The following is an 18913-nucleotide window of genomic DNA, read 5'->3' on the forward strand; positions in this document are numbered from 1 at the left end:
TGAGGTAATGCTCACCTGACTCTGAAGGAGTGGGCGGCAAAGCCAAGAGGGAAAAGACATGATAAAAGGGAGAGATGTTTGCCATGCTCGCTCTCACTTACACCTCCAAGCGACTGAAGCACTGATCAAAGGGGAGAACCTGGCTGAAGGGCAACCAGCCAGCCTGTGGTGAGAAGCATATCAAGTTTGTAAGGCCACTAAAAGTGTTAAGATCAGCTTAGAATGCGTTTTGCTTTTATTTCATTTGACCAAATCTGACTTGTTGTGCTTTGACTTATAATCACTTAAAATCTATCTTTTGTAGTTAATAAATCTGTTTGTTTATTCTACCAGAAGCAGTGCATTTGGTTTGGAACGTGTCAGAGACACCCCTTGGGATAACAAGCCTGGCACATATCAATTTCTTTGTTAAATTGATGAACTCATATAAGCTTGCAGAGTCCAGCAGGCTCTGCAAAACGAAGGTTCCTAGGGTTGTGGCTGGGACCAAAGATATTGGCTAGTGTCATTCAGTTGCACAATCCAAGCAGCGGCTGGCCAAAAGCACTCACTCACATAGCGGGGAGCAGCTTACATGTTAGAGGCTTTGCAGGAACAGCCCGGGAGAGGGGGTTCTCACAGCAGGGTAAGGCTGGCTCCCACAGTCGAGGATTGGAGTGACCTTGCAGATCACCGGTCCAGATAACACCAGGGGAACGTCACACCTAGACACTTCTTTACTTACACCTTTGTATGTCCCCCTAAACCCAGCCAATTCCAGCTCTGGCAGGGAGAAAAAAGACTGCCCCCGTTGTAGTTTCTACCGCTGTCTGTCAATCGGGTGTCAGCTTTTCATTGCGCAGCCTCTTCAAACTAACCCAACCCTGCCTCCCTTTTCTACGATCTTTGGGGATTAGATGTCCTTTGATCCAGGCTTAGCTTTGGAAAGAGTAAACCATTCTAAGCTGGATGGAGCCAGACAGGTAGTTTATTCCCCAGTGATAGCTCAGCCATTGTTTTCTCATGGATTCTTACATGTGTTATTGTTTTACCTTTCCTGTTTGGTTCCTTAAACAACCCCTTCTGATCTGCCTCCATAGCAAATAACCCATCATAACCAAACACACAGAGGCCTTGTGTGATACTCCCTGGGGGTACTCAGGATTGTGAGCCATAGTCACTACCATATACCCCTAGCGTCAGTGAGCTTTGTCTGTGCCTGCCTGGGTTCAGCTCCCTGACTCCACCAGCTATTGGCAACACAAGCACCTTGCCTCCAGGCCTTGCTCTCTACAGGTTAGTGTTAGGCACACTCCACCCCACAAGTCCTCCTAGCATCCCCAGTGTCCAGCCCCTGCTCCAGTGGACACTCACAGAATTACCAGGCTTGCTGTTCCCAAAAGAACAGTACACCACAGCTTACTAGTTAATAGATTCATAGATTCCAAGGCCAGAAGGGGTCATGGTGATGATCTATTCTGACAACCTGCCTCACACAAGTCATAGAACTTTAGTTCCTAGCGTTCACCTTAGAACACAGCCTTGCTTAAGACATAACACTTAAATGTCTTTATAGAGAAAGCAAGTATAAGGTTTTTTTTAACAAAGAACAGAGATTCATATGATAGCAAACAGAAATATTGAAACAAAGAGTTACATATAAAACAATCATAACATGCTTTCTATGGCCTCAACTTAACTAACAATTATACTCCTGTTTAAAGAAGTTTATCTCACCCAACATTCTTCCCAACATTTTCAGCCAAGCCTGGTTGAGATCCCTTTTTCATGAAGCAAAGTCACTGGCAGTTTACTTCTTCAGTGAGGGATGCCAGGGCTTCTTTCACTCCCACATTTACCAGAACAGATCTTTAATCTTCACCTGAGAACTCCCCCTCTCCCTCTGTTTACCTCATCCTGTTAATTTTCTTTTGAAGTGCCCCCAAGCTCTTCATTACTATTTAACTTGGTATGCTAATAGACTTGAGGTTCAACAAGAACAAGTGCAGAGTCCTGCACTTAGGACGGAAGAATCCCATGCACTGCTACAGACTAGGAACCGAATGGCTAGGCAGCAGTTCTGCAGAAAAGGACTTAGGGGTTACAGTGAACAAGGAGCTGGATATGAGTCAACAGTGTGCTCTTGTTGCCAAGAAGGCTAATTGCATTTTGGGCTGTATAAGTAGGGGCATTGCCAGCAGATCGAGGGATGTGATCATTCCCCTCTATTCGACATTGTTGAGGCCTCATCTGGAGTACTGTGTCCAGTTTTGGGCCCCACACTACAAGAAAGATGTAGAAAAATTGGAAAGAGTCCAGCGGAGTGTAACAAAAATGCTTAGGGGGCTGGAGCACATGACTTATGAGGAGAGGCTGAGGGAACTGGGATTGTTTTGTCTGCAGAAGAGAAGAATGAGGGGGGATTTGATAGCTGCTTTCAACTACCTGAAAGGGGGTTCCAAAGAGGATGGATCTAGACTGTTCTCAGTGGTAGCAGATGACACAACAAGGAGTAATGGTCTCAAGTTGCAATGGGGGAGGTTTAGGTTGAATATTAGGAAAAACTTTTTCACTAGGAGGGTGGTGAAGTACTGGAAATGGGTTACCTAGAGAGGTGGTAGAATCTCCTTCCTTAGAGGTTTTTAAGGTCAGGTTGACAAAGCCCTGGTTGGGATGATTTAGTTGGGGATTGGTCCTGCTTTGAGCAGCGGGTTGGACTAGATGACCTCCCGAGGTCCTTTTCAACCCTGATATTCTATGATTCTATTGTAAGACACATAATAGTAAGCTAGGGAGATAAACTTTTCCAGAGAGGAGGTGAGAGACACTTTTCTCAAGGAACGCTAGCTTTGAATGAGTTGCCTTTAACTACAAGACCTTAAGAACATAATTTCCAGTATACACGCCTATCTTCTTTCATATTATCCGCATGTGCATCTCACATATAATAATATCATGATTATGATGACCAGGATGACATGGGCTTTCATTAGAGACTTTACATGACATTCTTTGGTGTACTAGTAGGTAAACACCAGGCACTGGGGATCCCTATAAACCTTTTATACCCCTGTCCCTCTTGGCACAAAGAGGTGCCTGGGTCACACCTGCACCATATAAAAGAATCAATAAAGATATTTCCAGTTCATCACATTGTGTATAAAAGCTTACCTCTTATTTGTTGTTTTTAATCCGTGATCTTAAGGTGCTTTATATCATCTTCATAAGTTAATGTTACCAAACCTGTGTGTATTAGTAATATATATGATAGAATATAAAAAATATAAACCCCTACACATTTCTTCCAAGGTGACTATGAGGTAATAGGACACGTGTATCTAAAGGCTGGGAATGCCTGTGCTCTGGAGGTGCTCTATGTAGGGATCTGATTTAGAGATTTAGCATGCAGTCATTTTGAAACCGCAATGGTGGTTGTTCTCCTATACGGAATCCACTTTTTTTAAAAAAATGTGTATATAATATTGGGTAGCCAGATCTTGACCTAGATCACATAGAACTTGTATACAAGACTATTGAATGGCCCTATACAAATGCTCAGGCTGTATACAGGTGAAGTTACCTTAGTGGGTCTTCCACTCTACTTTACCTAAGAAAGAGATTTCATAGATTTATTCTGTAATCCAGCAAAAATAATGATATGGATAGTAAACCTTCACTGAAAACAAATGCCTGTATGCTGCACAAGAAGTTAGAGATACTTTCAGCAAAAATAACTATCACATTCCATTCATGTAAAAAGACATAACAGACTGTCAAATGTGTAGTAGGTGAATGATCTGGAGATATATCTGCTTGTTGGAATACTGTATATCTGAGATTTCAAAATTATCAGGGTACTGCTCTTGTATAATGATAGTGCACAAAACATCTTGTGGTTTATGTACCTTGGTTACAATTTCGATTTTATATTTTACAGTTTTACCCATAGTGATAGATTTACACATTTCTTTTTTCCTGTTAGGATGCTTCAATTGCCCACAGATTCCACATCATGCGAGAAAAACATCCAGAGAAGTTCAACAGTAGGTAAGAACACAAACAGTATTTGCAAGTGAATGAGTAAGATGTATGTTACATGAGGAGGTAAATTCTGCATTTTCCTTCAAAATATTGATTATTGTTACAAGACAGAATGTCACTGCATCTTACTTTAAATATCTGGTTCCAGATTACTCCGATTAAAGTCAGTGATATCTGGTATCTCAGTTGAAGTGAGCAGCATTATAAATAAACTGTTCTCACATGCAAAATGATTGACTCTTAAGATTAGCATGATCGAGATGATGCACTGTGGTATCTGAGGATCCCTGAGTTGACACTTTGCCATTAGGAACTGCAGAGCACTTATTAGACAGCTGCAGCTGGGGATCCTTATCTTTCATTCCTGCATACACACTGGTATGTTGACAAGGGGCTCTTCCATATATACTCTTTGTGAGGAAGGGCAACTGAATGCTGTTTTATAAATATATACATCTTATCATTAAGAAGCTTGGGAAATGTCTAAAATGTGCGAACTGAAACTTTGCGTATATCCACGTGTTCCTTTTTGAGTTTGATATGGACTGTTGTTCCAAAGCTTTTTTGGAAATGTAAAATGTATTAATATATACTCTAAATACATCTTTCCTCAATCAACGGCTTACTGGGTAGATAAAATCCATAATGCAATGCTTGTTTGTCTCTCATATTAGGGTAATTTATCAGATCAACAATGATGGGGAATGGCAACATTTCAGAAGTCTTAAGTAACATTTAAAGGCACAAGAGAGGAAAAGAAATCAATACAATATATAGGAATATATACTGTACATATTTATTTATATACTTATGAATATATTCTCTCTCTGGGCCAAATTGTGGCATTTACCCACTGGCCTGAACTGGGGGCTATGTGGAGTTGCTATGCTTCATAAGGAGATCTTGGAGCAATTGTGCCTCAGGTAAGCAAGCTGCCCTAATGGATGAGAGTTACACAGGCTGCCATTGCTATAGGATAGTGGATCTGCTCTCCGTAGTATGGCTGTCCTGCTTTGTGGACCAGAACAGAGTGGTGTGAATGGGGCCATTAACCACTGTAGTGTGGCCGAAAACACTGTGCTCCCCCAACCACAAGGACTGAGGTTGTCACAAGCCATACACCAGGAGGCTTCTTACACACACTCAGTACCCCTCAGCCTCTGTGAGGATCTATCATGATGCAGGGTTTGATATATTACAATAAATTCTGAAATAAACGCCCATGTTAAAACACAGTGGTGGGCAACCTGCGGCCCATCAGGGTAATCTGATTGCAGGCCGCGAGACGTTTTGCTGATGTTGACCATCCGCCACTTCCCGCAGCTCTCATTGGCTGCGAACGGTGAACTGCAGCCACTGGGAGCTGCGGGGGGCCGTGCCTGCAGACGGTCAATGTCAGCAAAATGTCTTGCGGTCCGCAATCAGATTACCCTGATGGGCTGCATGCAGGTTGCCCACCATGGTTATAACAGCTCCTCTTCATAAAGCTCGTATATTTTTCACTCCCAGGAATTATATAATGAAGAGAATACAGTGGTTCATAAAGACATATTGGTGGAGCTATCGGACACTTATCAAATGCAGGTTTTCTGGACTCTGAAGGTGAAGCAGGTTTATCAGTGGCCCTTCTGCGTATTTTCAGCAGTTGGAAATTTTAATTTATAAAAAGCTCAGCTAATAATATGAGTTTCAGATCAGATTTCATGTCACAATAAATCATATGCCATTAATAACATCTGCTAGCAGGCTCACCTTGAAATTCATCTATATTTTAAAGATTCTGATGTTTCTAACATTATCTTAAGGAAATTAATTACAAAAATATATAGTTTCAATCTTTACACCTCTTGTTACTGAGATACTGAAAGAACTTGAAAAGGTAATGATATTTCCCGGGGTTAGAAGAGCTCTCATTCAGATGATATAATATTTATCAAAAATAAATCTAAGAATTAACTGTTAAAGTTATAATTTGCTAGCATGTTTATAATAAGAGAAGTTCTAATGTCAAACGAGTCATTTTTAGATAGCCAGAGCTCTACCTTTAACTATTTTAGATAAAAGACAATAAATATCTTTATTCAGATAGTTTCCTGAAGCATTTTGCTACAGGCTTATCATTTTTAAAATATTTGTTTTATTTTGCATAGAGGGGTAAATGACAAACCCTGCTAATGTAATTTTACATACAATTATCTCAGATGCAGTTTGTTCTTTTAACAGCAGTTTGCATATGGTGTCATTCCATAATGAGAAACCTGCTGTAAGGTATTAAGTATGAGAAAACAGATCGCATTTTAGAATTCACTGAGCCAGTGGCTATAAACTTTCTAATTTACTAGAAGGTGGCATTTCCAAAAGCATCTCAATAACTTGGGAGCACAAATCCCAATAAGGTCAAAGGGAATTTTACTCCTAAACCATTTAGCCTCTTGAAAAATCTCACCCTGAATTCCTATATTCTTATCCTGTCTCTGAAAAAAGAATCTCTCTCAGGCTTGGAGTTCGCTTTGTAAATTCTGATTTCTCAGAGATGATGAGCACCCAGAACTCCTGTTAAATTAAGTGAGAGATTACATATTTCTGTAAATCAGACCACTGCACTGCAGTTCTACTTTCAGAAGTGGCTATGTAACGATCTGTTACACAGCCAACATGGAATTCCTTGCTAACCAGAATTTGATTTTTTGTGTTATACAGAATAGATATAGAATCATAGAAATATACGGCTGGAAGGAACCTCAAGAGGTCATCAATTCCAGCTCCCCTGCACTGAAGCAGGACCAAGTAAATCTAGTCCATATCTGACAGGTGTTTGTGCAACCTGTTCTTAAAAACCTCCAATGATGGGGATTCCACAACCTCCCTTTGAAACCTCTTCCAGAATAGCTAGAATAAGCTCTGAATATCACTGAATATGACAAAAGAAGTTTTTGTTACTTTAAACAGTTAGTACAGGTTAGGGAGTGTGAGCTGGATTCTATCCTTGCTCATGCACCATCAATAAAATTGATAACTAAGATCCACATTGAAGGACAATTCTGCCCTCATTTAATACACCTGTTCAATTCCATTGAAACTAAAACAGGTTATAGCTGCAGCAGTGTAAATTAGGACAGATTTTGGCCTGCAACATGTTGTTGTTGTTGTGTGTTTTTTTTTAATAAACTATTGATGATTCATAAGCTAGAAAGAATCCAACTCAACAGTCTGAACCCAGGTTATGTTGGTAGGGCTGGCCATTAGTGGAGGGGAAAACATATTTTTACTTGTAAACTGAGCAGATGTGATAGGAAAATGAAATCACTGAGATGCAACCACTGTGGGGACCCCCCACCTCCATGCCAGTTTTATAGTCACTTCTCAGAGGACAACTTTGGTGCCTCACTTTCACTATGTATAGAATAGAAATAAAAAATGTTTCAACTTCACTGGGTTTGGAGGGATTGTTTAGTTAGTGCTCATAAAATGCTTTCAAAGTAATAGAATCTAAGTATTAGGAACTCTTTCCTCTATTCAACATGTGACAGGAATAATGATTTTCTTTTTCACACAAACTTTTTACATTGCTAATTTCTCAAAAGTACAAAAAATAAAGTAGGACTGAGATTTTCAAAGTCACCCAAGGGATTTGGACACCCAATTCCCCCCCCCCCCATCAACTTAAATACATAGCAAATAAAGAAATGCACATAACTAAAGAATGTATGCAATAGATAATACTGTAATCTTTAAAGTTACTCTTCTGAAAACCTAGAGTTGCATCCTTTAGTGTGATTCTTTTCTTTTCAATGATCATGTGTGTCCCATGGTCTTACTGATAAGATAAATACTGTTACCATTCCACGGACACTTAAGGAGGCAAGTGTTTAAATGCATTCATAACTATTAGAATCTGAGTTGTCATAGTAGCCAAACACTGGTGGTTTGAAGTGCTGAGATTACTGCACTTGAGAAAGCATGGTACAATTCCTAGTGCCTCCTGTTAAGAGCAGGATCAAATTTCTTGATTTCAGTGAGCAAGTGTCTAGTAGTTAACCCTAAGGGGAAGCAAACTTGTAGAGGACAGCATTTGAAGTTAACACAGTATCACTAAACTGGGACGCTGTTAAAATAATCTAGTTTGGCCAGAATGCCCCTGCAGGGAGATCTGTGTATACATCATAGACTGGTGCTGAGAAAAATAGATATATGGTCTATGTGAATAGAACCTACATGTGGAGACAAACTAAACATTTTACAAAAATCATTCAAGTCCACATTAAATAGTCTAAAATAGTATTTGATTAAATTAAGTTTGCTAACATGACTCTTTGGGTGTCTACACTGCAAAGGAAAAACCCGCAGCACTGAGTCTCGGAATCTGGATCAATTGACTTGGGTTCGGGCTGCAGTGCTAAAAATACCAGTGTAGATGTTGCTGCTTGGGCTGGAGACCAGGCTGTGAAACCCAGTGTAGGGGGAGGGTGACAGAACCCAAGCTCCAGTGTGAATGGGAATGTTCACACTGCTATTTTTAGCCCCACAGCCCGAGCCCTGCAAAACCCAAGTCAATTGACCTGAGCCTCCAAGACTTTCTTTGCAGTGTAGACATACACTCTGGCACCAAATAGCACACAAGATATTTTTGAGGTTCAGCAAACTAAAGTAGAATTTATAGCTTGCATTTACAGTACATCATTTTAGAGATTTTCAAACACGAGTCGCTCTTCTTGATTTATAGTTGTTTTATGATGAAGAAATCCTAAAACAAAAACAATCTCATATTCCTAATAATTTGATTAGTGTCGAATTCTTGACCTTATATTTTAGAAATTCACTTTTATCTTGTTTAATTATGCTTCTATTTTGTGCCAGTATCTATGCATTTAACCTCTAAAGACACTGGTATTAAAAAAAACAACACTACTAAATACCAATTTACTTTGTGCAAATGACCTCCAAAAAAATAAGCCCTCTGATAATTAATAATATGCACATAATTGTGGGTTAGATTATAACTTGTAAACTATATGACATGGACTTATTCTGGGAAGAAAGAGAAAGTGGAGTAAGTGAAAGTAACTGAATTTTTAGCCAGGTCTCCCTCTTCCCTCTTCCTCCTGGTCCAGTACTGCAGTGTACCAAGGTCAGCATAGCACATCACCTTATCTCACCTTAGATATCCCTTGCAAAAAAAAAGTCTTTTACCCCATTAATAGTGCTATATTACACAGGTATCCTGTTGTGAAAGTAAGTCCCTCTGTGGGCTCCAGTCCTGGCCTGGTAGCAAAGATAACGGAACACAGTTGCTGTTCTTGAGGCTTTGGAAGCAGAGCAAAAATAATTGCTCCTGAGAGCAAGTACTACAGGCACTTTAGGAACTCCCTTCTTCTCCCTATTTTGGCTATGACTGGATGAGAAGACTCTGTCAGAAGACACCAGCCCAATACAGAGAGCAGGTTGCAAACATCTACTGCCTGTCTCATTGATCCCACCTGATTACTTTTTTCACAAAAGGATAAGACTCCATGGAACTGCACCTCTAAACTCTGGCTCAGAATTGCTAATGTAATAGCAATCCTCAACAAATGCAGAACAAGAGAATCCATTTTCTGAAATGTTTATATACAATCAAAATCTGGCCTTTACTGGCCCACCTTGGCCCAGTAGGCTCCTGGTTATAACATGAATTTAGGCCAGGGAGGAGAGGCAGCCCCCTTGCATCTGACCTCAAATGCATGAATGCTCCCTGCTTTCCTCCCCCCCAAATACTTTTGGTGCAATCACATGCTATGTAAGCATTGGCCTAGGACAAAGACAATGTGGGTATCCTGGTGCCATCCAGGCCATATTGCAGGTCTACTGGCTTCCATTGGTAACTTATTGAGTAGTTGTTAAACTTAGTATCTGAATTATTCACGTTCATTCCACCTTAAAGGACATCAGTATTAGCGCAGATAACATTTCTAAAACATTAGACCAAGATCTCATGTTCACCATGACTAAGATGACGTTTTCTCAGATAGTCTCCAGACTGAGTCACAAAGCTGGATACAGTTTATGCTGCTTGGGTCAGAACATCAAGGGTATAGCAAATGTGCTTGTCACTTTTTAACCATCAAGTTCTCTGATCAGACAATAAGGCCATCCCTTACTCCCAAGGGCCTTCTTTCTCTCACATCATGGAGGTGAAAACTGTGCTGTTCCACTAGGGACTTCCTGCAGAAGCCATCTGCAAACTACATCTGGTTCATTATGCAGTTGCCCAACTTTTAAAGGGCATAATTATGTAAGTATATAACATCAATGTTCTGCACCTTTTAGTGGCTATCTATCAAACGTTGGGGTCTATGGGGTGGTGCAGCAGACCCACTCTCTGGTGAAGCATGGTACAGCCCCTGGGCTCACATAGCCCAGTGGGGCTGTCAGTCTATACCTGGTGTCCAGTAGTCTGAAAAACCCTTTCTCCACTCCCAAGTCCATCGGAGTATTGGTAGGGGAACCCAAGCCCACCCACTCCACTAGGTTCCAGCTCAGGGCCCTTGATTGAGGTAAGCAGTGTCAGGGGTTCTTCAACTCTGACAGTGCCCTGAGCTTCTTCCTACCTTCCCCTGGGTCTCTGCAGCCTCGCCAGCCTATTGGTCAGTTCATCCCCTCTTGAGCTGTTGCCTCTGGGCAGCTCTTTAGTAGCTTACTGTCAGGAGCCCCTTTCTCCAGCCTGCTCATTCCTCTGCTTCCCATCCCTTTGATCCTCTCAGCTGCTGTGGGGCTTCCAATCAGCAGTGGCTGGCAGTGCCTATATTAACACTTTGGTTGCCGGGCCAGTGTGGGGTAGATACACCCCATGACAGGGCCATCTCAAAATTCTGTTCTTTGTCTTGAAAGCTAATGGCTAGCTATTTAAGAGACAACATCTCACTGTTAAACACAGCTGCTGTAGAGGGTATCTGGGAGGCTGAAATTGATGGAACTTGTGTTCAAACTTGTGAGGGCTGCTGGCAGCATACTCTGGGAGGAAATTCACCCACATAGAGGGCCAGCACAAGTCTTTTGTACTACCTAAGGCTTCAAAATATGGCTTCACAGATGACCTGTACCTGCTGATAGTGGGGATCACAATTTAAAGGTTCGGCTGCCCCTGGAACAGCTCAAATCAGACCTCCCCCCAAGCAGGTCCCTCCTTACCCTCAGTCTTTCCTCCTGGAAAGCAGCAGCCCTTCCCTACAGCTCCCAGCTGATGCTCCTGTCTCTCTCCATGGGGTGCAGCTTGTTGGCTCCGGCTGCTGCTGTGCAGGGAGGCAGCCCAGCCGCACCATGTGACCAAGTGAGGCCAGCAAACCCTGTCAGAAATCTGGGGGAGCATGACTGCATGAGCACCCCTGCCCCTTCTCCCGTGTCACTTCTGTATGGCTTAGATGGGATTTAAGCAGTACGTACTCGGCATGCTAACCCTCAGCACAAGAGTGGATTTCATACTCTCATTGCAAGGTTCTCAGCTTTGAATTCACTACTGCTGGAGATCAGGGTGAGCGAGGGTTTTCCACTTTTATAATGCAATGTAAGACTTATCTCTATCACCTACAAAGTTGGTTCTGAAGTGTATCCAGCTGTGTGCTCTAGAAAATTGTCTGCTGTTAATTGTGAGAGGGAATAGGAGGTTTTTTCTTGAGGGAATTGATGTGGTGTGTGTTTTTTTTTAAATAATATAATGGCACCCAGTTTATTAGAAGAATGGTTGTCTTAGAAACATGTATAAAATAATTACTGTGAAATTAAGAGAGGTGAAGTCTCAGGCTGTATGCACAGTCTAGCATCTCAGTATTATTTAGCAAGCTCTGATACTGAACTAAAGAAAATGGCCCAGCACACACTCTACAAGTAAGAAACTGTTGATTCATAACAGATCTATCCATATACTATAGGCCAAGGTCAATAAAATCTAATTCTCTTCAAATGATGTCAAACTGGCAACTTATTTTACTGAAGAGGATATTTCATTATTCAGAGTAGGTCATGAACCTATTTTTATGGATTTTGAAATACCAATTGGATATTTGGTACATTCTTTAATTAATTAAAGCCACTGCCTCTTATTGCATAGTAGTTTTAAGGCAAATCTCAGTTATTAAATGAAGTTCAGCATATGGGAACTATATCTACGAATTTTTCATTTATAATCTGATCATTTGGAATGAGAAGTAATAAAACAGAAAATGATACCCAAAGGTCTCACATGACTTTTCTTCATAGTCCAATTTAACATATGAGAGAGCTTGTACCACAACCAGAAGGCTTTAATTTGACATTTGTTGCCTGCTGATAAAACATATTTGTAGTTTTTTGTTTGAATTAATAAAATGATTTCACCCAGCTTTCAAGTGTCTACTTTGAATCAAATATACCAACATTGTGCTAACAATTCTTGGTAAAATAGTTGGGGGCAGGGGCTGTTGATTGTATACAGGGAGAGAAATGGAACATCTGAGTTGATGAATAGTGCAGCAGAGGTACAAAACTGGTTCTGAAGCTAGCTTGGCAGACATGCAAAATAAAGTCTACATCCCCATGATAAGCTGAGAGTGGTTATGTCTTGGAAGAAATGTTTATATCAGATCCTGAGCTGCATAAAGCAGCCATTTCTGATATATATTCCCAAAACAAAAAAAGCCAAAACAGCCAACTTTCATTTAAAAAACCAGTTAAGATTTCTAAGTGAACACAGTGCTCTGACTGATCACAAAGCCTATGCTGTTAAAAGCAAAATGAAGTGAATTGTTAAGGATGTAATAATTTTTACACTTACCATTTAATAAATATTAGTAGCTGAAAGCCCATGCTGTTACATGGGTGTGGCAGTTGGGCCAAGTAATCCACCATCTGTGCCGTCTCCCTCATAAAAAAAATTAGTGTTGCATGCAAATTAGCTGTAGATAAGGGCGGCGATTGGTTGAATTACCACTAATATCACAATGATCTAGGGCTCTTGGTATATCATATATACGTGCCTGGCTGTCACACAGGTATAATTTGTAAGTCAAAAATGGCTGAGAACTTTAAAATTGGACTGTAACAGACCCTGGATCCCAGTGATGGTTGAACCTGGTGATATTCTGAACAAAAAGAGCTCTCAATCATGTTTGTTGCTGTTTCTCTGGCTTTTTACTGAATCATCAGACATTCTAGGCTTCAGAGTGACACACAGACAGGTGACAATCCCGGAATCTTATTATACAGATAAACACATTATTCTTAAGTACAAAAAATGAAAATTTAATCACAACACAGAACCTTAACTCTGATCCATAGATGTTTTATGGATTATTTTTGTTACCTTGATTCCAGTATCTAAGGCCTTAATTCAGGAAAGCATCCGTATTCAGGACAGCTCTTAAGCAGATGCTGGTAATGAGGAGACCACCTGCTGTTGGACCAACATGATATACAGCCTAAATCCTGGCCTATGACCTAGCCCATAAGCAAGACAGCTTTGGATCAGACCGTAGATACTGAAGAACTGGAAATCTCACAGAGAACCTGTTTTCACTAAATTTCCAACCCAGTTTTTCAGACTGGAGTGGTTTCTGTAACTTCAAATAACAACCAAAACTTGAGGTGCTGATCCAGCCCTAACCTCTTAACCTTTTAACATTTCTCAATCACTAGTGCTCAGCATTTATGTTTATTCAGATTGCCAGAAAACTAGTCATATTAGCCAGCGTGCCATGATCCTAACTCAATTTCCTGCAGCTTTCGTCTTTGCTAACCATATGAATGAGGCATTCTAGGTATTTGGCACATCCTAAAATTTACTTTAAAAAAACAAAACAAAATCCCCCACCAAACCCTATGAAAATATCTGCCACATTTTTATATAACATTTTCCTTTTTCTTCCTACTTGCATTTCAATGCACTTGCCTTGCTTATGTTGTTTTAGTCCATGTATCACTTTCATGCAAATAATCAGACTTCTTTCTGACTTGATTACAAGTTTATAATTCCACGGCATCAGGGCTATTTTTTTACACAGCTTTTCAAATTTATATGCAAAATGAAAAACATTTCCTATCATATAATATATAGCAAACAGCAAATGATAATTTGTGAAGGAATTATAAAGTAAATCCTGCAGACTTCCCTCAATCAAAACGTTTGAAGATTCTAGATACAAAAGCATAACTATATAGCTAACACTGAAACAAATTAGCTCCTGTTAGTATTATCTTTAAAAATCAATGTATAGTTATTCTCATGGTTTCTAAACAGAATGGGTAATAAAGAATGAAACTAGATTTCATATACTTACACTCAGAAGATAGAAAGCTCATAATATATATGGTATCGTACTCCTTTCTTTGGTTCTCTTATATTTGGCCTATCTGTAGACTTCAGACATTAATTCTAATAACATACATTCTCTGGGCATGGTATAATCTCATATTTTAGTTGGTTAGTGACACTTCAGTTTTCATTTGTGACTTTATTAGAAAAGTTTGTAACTAATGTCCACCTCAGCCAGACATTATCAAATTGGCTTCTGCAAACTGCTTAGTTCCTTCCAAATTGCTAGCTGCTGTAGCATCTGATCCACAAGAGTCTTACGCATCTCTGATTTATTTCCATATCCTAATATGTCACTGAACAAATGGCATTCTTTATTTTTCTCTTATAACCATATTCCTTTATCAGCTGTCATTTTTAAGGAGCACAGTTCACTCCAGAAGAAAATTTTTCTTGGATAATCTCAAAAATTTCCTAGGTAATCCATAAAGAAACATTCACAATACTCTGTTTCAGAAAGCATCTACAATACCATACTGACATAATAAAGTCTTATCATTGCAGTCTGGCAGAGAAGGAACCCCAGTCTTGGGCCCAATACCTTAAGTAAAAATGTGGTTGGTTAGCAAGGTTCCTTTTTTGCTAAATAGTTATTTATGAACTCTCATTAGTGCTATTAAGCCCTCTTTTCCCTTCAGTTCTTGTCCTCACCACTCTATATGGAAGTTGATGCCATCTTTTCATGAATGACAGCCCCTGAGAGACATTGAGCTGCATCTGGTTCTAAATCAATAACTTAAAGGATTTAATTATGGTATCCTACCAGTGGTCAGGGCGGTAGCCATCCTAGTCCGAGCTTCTGCACTAGCATGGTGTAGATAAGGAATGTCTTGGAAATTGCAAAATGTTGCCAGCTCAGTTTAGCAAACTCCCCCTTCATTTCTATGCAGGTCTGCAGAATCTTCTTGCAGTGCAAAAATGTCATCTACTCCTGCCCACTTGGCAGGTTCTATAGCTCCATAACACTCATGTGCTGCTGTGGGGCTGGAGTTCTGAAAGGGTCATAAAACTGAGATTCATGCTGTGGGGGTAATGGATTGCTGGTTGGGGAATCAGCAATTCTCTCTCTCTCCCCCTCTCTCAAGCTGACCAAGATCAACAGGAGACTGGGGAGAAAGAGAATAGTATGGAATTGTATGTCATCATTTTGATGATGTCTTCCAGTTTTTCAAGAAGCAGTGACTGGTGAAGACGCTGAATTCAATGGTTGGTCACTGATTCCATCATGGGGGACAGAATGTTGACTGGCAGGTCCAGTCATTCCCAGCAAAGCAATAGAAAATGTTAAAGAACCAGAAATAGCCTGCTTCTGGCTTTTGACATTTGACGAAGGCTTACATTCTTGAGCCCGAGGGAAGATGCTGCAGAAAGGCAAAACAAGTAGCTATGTCTGTTTATTTTAACACTGACACACAAAGGGGATACTTTATTTACAATACCTTGAGCTACTCATCTTCACCGTGTCCACACCACCAATCCCATACTCTGTCATCTTGTGGGTGATATGAACTACCTTGGCCTCCCACTGAGACAGCTTCTGCTCCCCCTCTGCATTCTATAGCCACAATTCCTACACCAGGCTATGGAATGGCAGTTCACTAAACCAAGAAAACAAAAGATGGAAGTTTTAAATCATGTAAACAAACTCTCATTGACTGTGAAGCGATACTGAAGTCAGAACTCTGTTACCTAGCAATTTCTGAGAGTTTATTAACTCTTCCATTTATTTTAAATCATGTATTACTTGAATCACTAGAAATGACATATCGGCTATACTTTTGATATCCTTATGCCATAGAAGCACTAATACTATTACTAGAGTTCAGGACAAACAAGTTGATAACTTGGAGATACATATTTTTAGGCTTGGCAGAATTCAATATTTATTTTTTATAATTTTGATGAATAATATTAGTTTATTTTTAAGAATTTGTTTAGATTTGTATTTATTTAAATTTGACCTTGCCATAATTTTATGCAACTGTGAAGACAACTCTTTAATGATAGTAGATGTTGAGATTCAAAAAGTTAAAGCTTTATAAAATGTTAAAACACAAATTATCAACATCATATTGTTACCCGCACAATTTAGGGCCCCTCCCCTTTCCCTGGGTCCAGTGACCCTCTATGGGTTAGCAGCACCTGTTTCCAGTGAAAGAGCCTTCACACAATAATACCCTTAATCTGTATTTATTAGCAATTAATCAACAGAATACACATGCCAAGCATCCAATGCTTATATGTCAAAATATACAAAGTAAATATCCTTAAATCAACGAATCATACCTTTTTACTATTCATTCTCTAGTCAGTTTCTAACAAGCCTAATTCAAAAGTCTCAGTCCTGGATTTTGACTCTAAATTCTCAAGCAGCATTTTCCTTACTTTGCCTATCTGTACATTTCAATTATTACCGATGGAAATATACTTTTGTCTGTTTGTGTGTGTATGGCAGAATTGATGTTTATCAACATTTACTGATCAAAATCTAATTCTTACAAGCCTACGTATTTTAAAAATATAATGAATTTGTTAAAACTTTTCCTGGTGAAGCCCTGAATTTATTATTTGAGACTCTGTAGTAAAGGTGGACATGTCACAAACTATTTATGGTGGCGTATTCAGACTAAGAGTCTGTGTGTTAGTTTTGCCATTGTTTGTTCAAATGAGACTTAGGGAACAGCAGCTAGTAACATGTTTTCCTCATTCTTGAAAACCTTTCAGTTTTAGTGTTCATGGGAACTATTAACAAAATCCATATGAGGAACAAGGTCTGGTAGCCTTTCTTGCATCATGTTATTTCTGAGCCAATTATGGAGGATGTCTAAAGGCTTTGAATGCTCTTTGGAACAGTAATTTGTGATTTGGGAGCATAATGGACATCTAAAGAAGTTTTTCAGGAGTTGGAATATTTTGTATTAGCAACATATTATAAACAAGGGTAGTCCTGAGGATTTTTTTATATAGTTTAAACAGATTTACAGGACTTTTGCCTCCTCTGGTTATCGTGACATTAATTCGTACTGTAGCAATGTACTGTGGAAGAAGTTTAAATTCATGAATGGTTCAGATTTTGATGATAAAGCCTCTAGCCTTGTATTAAACTGGTAATCTTTAATTCTTGGTCATGATTTTATTTGTCTAAGGGAAAAAACATGTTAATCATAGAAACATGAACATTTTGCTGGTGTGAAATGTCATTTAAGTCATTCTGAATGAAATATTCAATATTGATTGTACAAAGAAATGTAGGGTAAAATTATGAAAAATGCCTAATTCACTTAGGAGCCTAAGTCCCATTTACAAAAGGAACTTAGGAATTTAGCAGCATAAGTGTGGGTTAGGCACGTAGGTCCTTTTGAAAATTCAACTAGGCACCTATCTGAATCTTTAGGTGCCTAAGTATATTTAGAAATCTGTCTCGCAGGTGCCTGTCACTTTTGAAAATGGGCTTTTGAAAAATTAACACTAATCAATATACCTAGTTTTACACAACACATCAAGAATATTTTATCTTCATTCACAAGGAGTATCACTTCCAGTGACTTTTTTTGACAGGATAACAGAACCATGTACTTCTGTCTTCTTTAACAATTCTCGAAGGCCCTCAAACTGTTCCCAGTAACAGTGGCAAAAATAAAAATCAGTGGGTGCAGAGCAGCTGCCTTGAAAGTAACTGTCTCAACATCACTCATTTTTTTCAAGGGCTATAAACATCATCATAGCTTGATGACACCGATTTAATTAAGTCTACCTGTTGGGCACAGACTGTGTCCATTTTGTAGGTTCCACTTGTAAGGGTTATTTTTGTTTCTTTGTTCTTTTTATTTTGTCACTAAGAATTATTTATATTTAACAAACCATGAGAACATACAATATACTGACTCTATGATAGACAGTTATTCTGCATTAGTCATACAAATATAGAGAACTACTAGGTTATGTAATTTAAATGCCTAACAACAAACATTAATGATAGGAAAAATGTCTTTAACAAAAAAGATTTCATTAAATAGATCCCATTGTAAATCTGACCTAATTCATTACCACAGAGATCTTTGTGTATAGTGATACCTTTTTAGCAGCCAGAGGCTCTGTGTTGCGGAATGTAAGGGGACAGATCATCCTTCTATGCAAAAATGCTGATGGGAAAAGACCTTTGGGTAAGGAGGGTAGATAGAGACCATAAGAAGATGCTTTCATGGAGTTTTCCCAAAATCATTTATGGATGGCCAGGGCTGGGCCCCCATAGAATGAACTGTGGGTCTGCTTCTAGACCAAGTGGAGCCTGGGACATCTGCAGGAAGCACAGGGCACTGAAATATATTACCAGATCATCTACTGGCTTTAGATTCATTTGGAATCTCTGTAGTTTTCCAGCTCAGCTGGATTCTGTAGGAAAGATAATATAAGCTGGAGCTGTACCTCTGGCAGCATGGATCTGCTGAGGCTACAGCGTAGCCACTCTTGGCATTTAACACAGCCCACCCAGTCCTAGCTTCTTGAATGGACCTAACATCATGAAGATCCCTCCAAGCATGGACCCAGGGAACATGGTCTGGTCAAAGGATT

At 39.5% G+C, this 18913-nt stretch overlaps 1 protein-coding gene across 4 annotated transcripts in view; it reads left to right on the forward strand.

The window, feature by feature from the left end:
• The window catches only part of DGKB (diacylglycerol kinase beta), a 463387-nt gene that overhangs the window by 284891 nt on the left and 159583 nt on the right, over window positions 1-18913 (forward strand). For all 4 annotated transcript variants that reach the window (XM_024209048.1, XM_024209050.1, XM_024209049.1 and 1 more), the window contains one exon: window positions 3962-4026. In XM_024209048.1, the coding sequence (XP_024064816.1) occupies window positions 3962-4026 (65 nt within the window). The remainder of the gene's footprint in view (window positions 1-3961; window positions 4027-18913) is intronic.

This window comes from Terrapene carolina, unplaced genomic scaffold (assembly GCF_002925995.2).
Source record: "Terrapene carolina triunguis isolate 2854851 unplaced genomic scaffold, T_m_triunguis-2.0 Scaffold84, whole genome shotgun sequence".
In the NCBI taxonomy this organism is placed as follows: domain Eukaryota; kingdom Metazoa; phylum Chordata; order Testudines; family Emydidae; genus Terrapene; species Terrapene triunguis.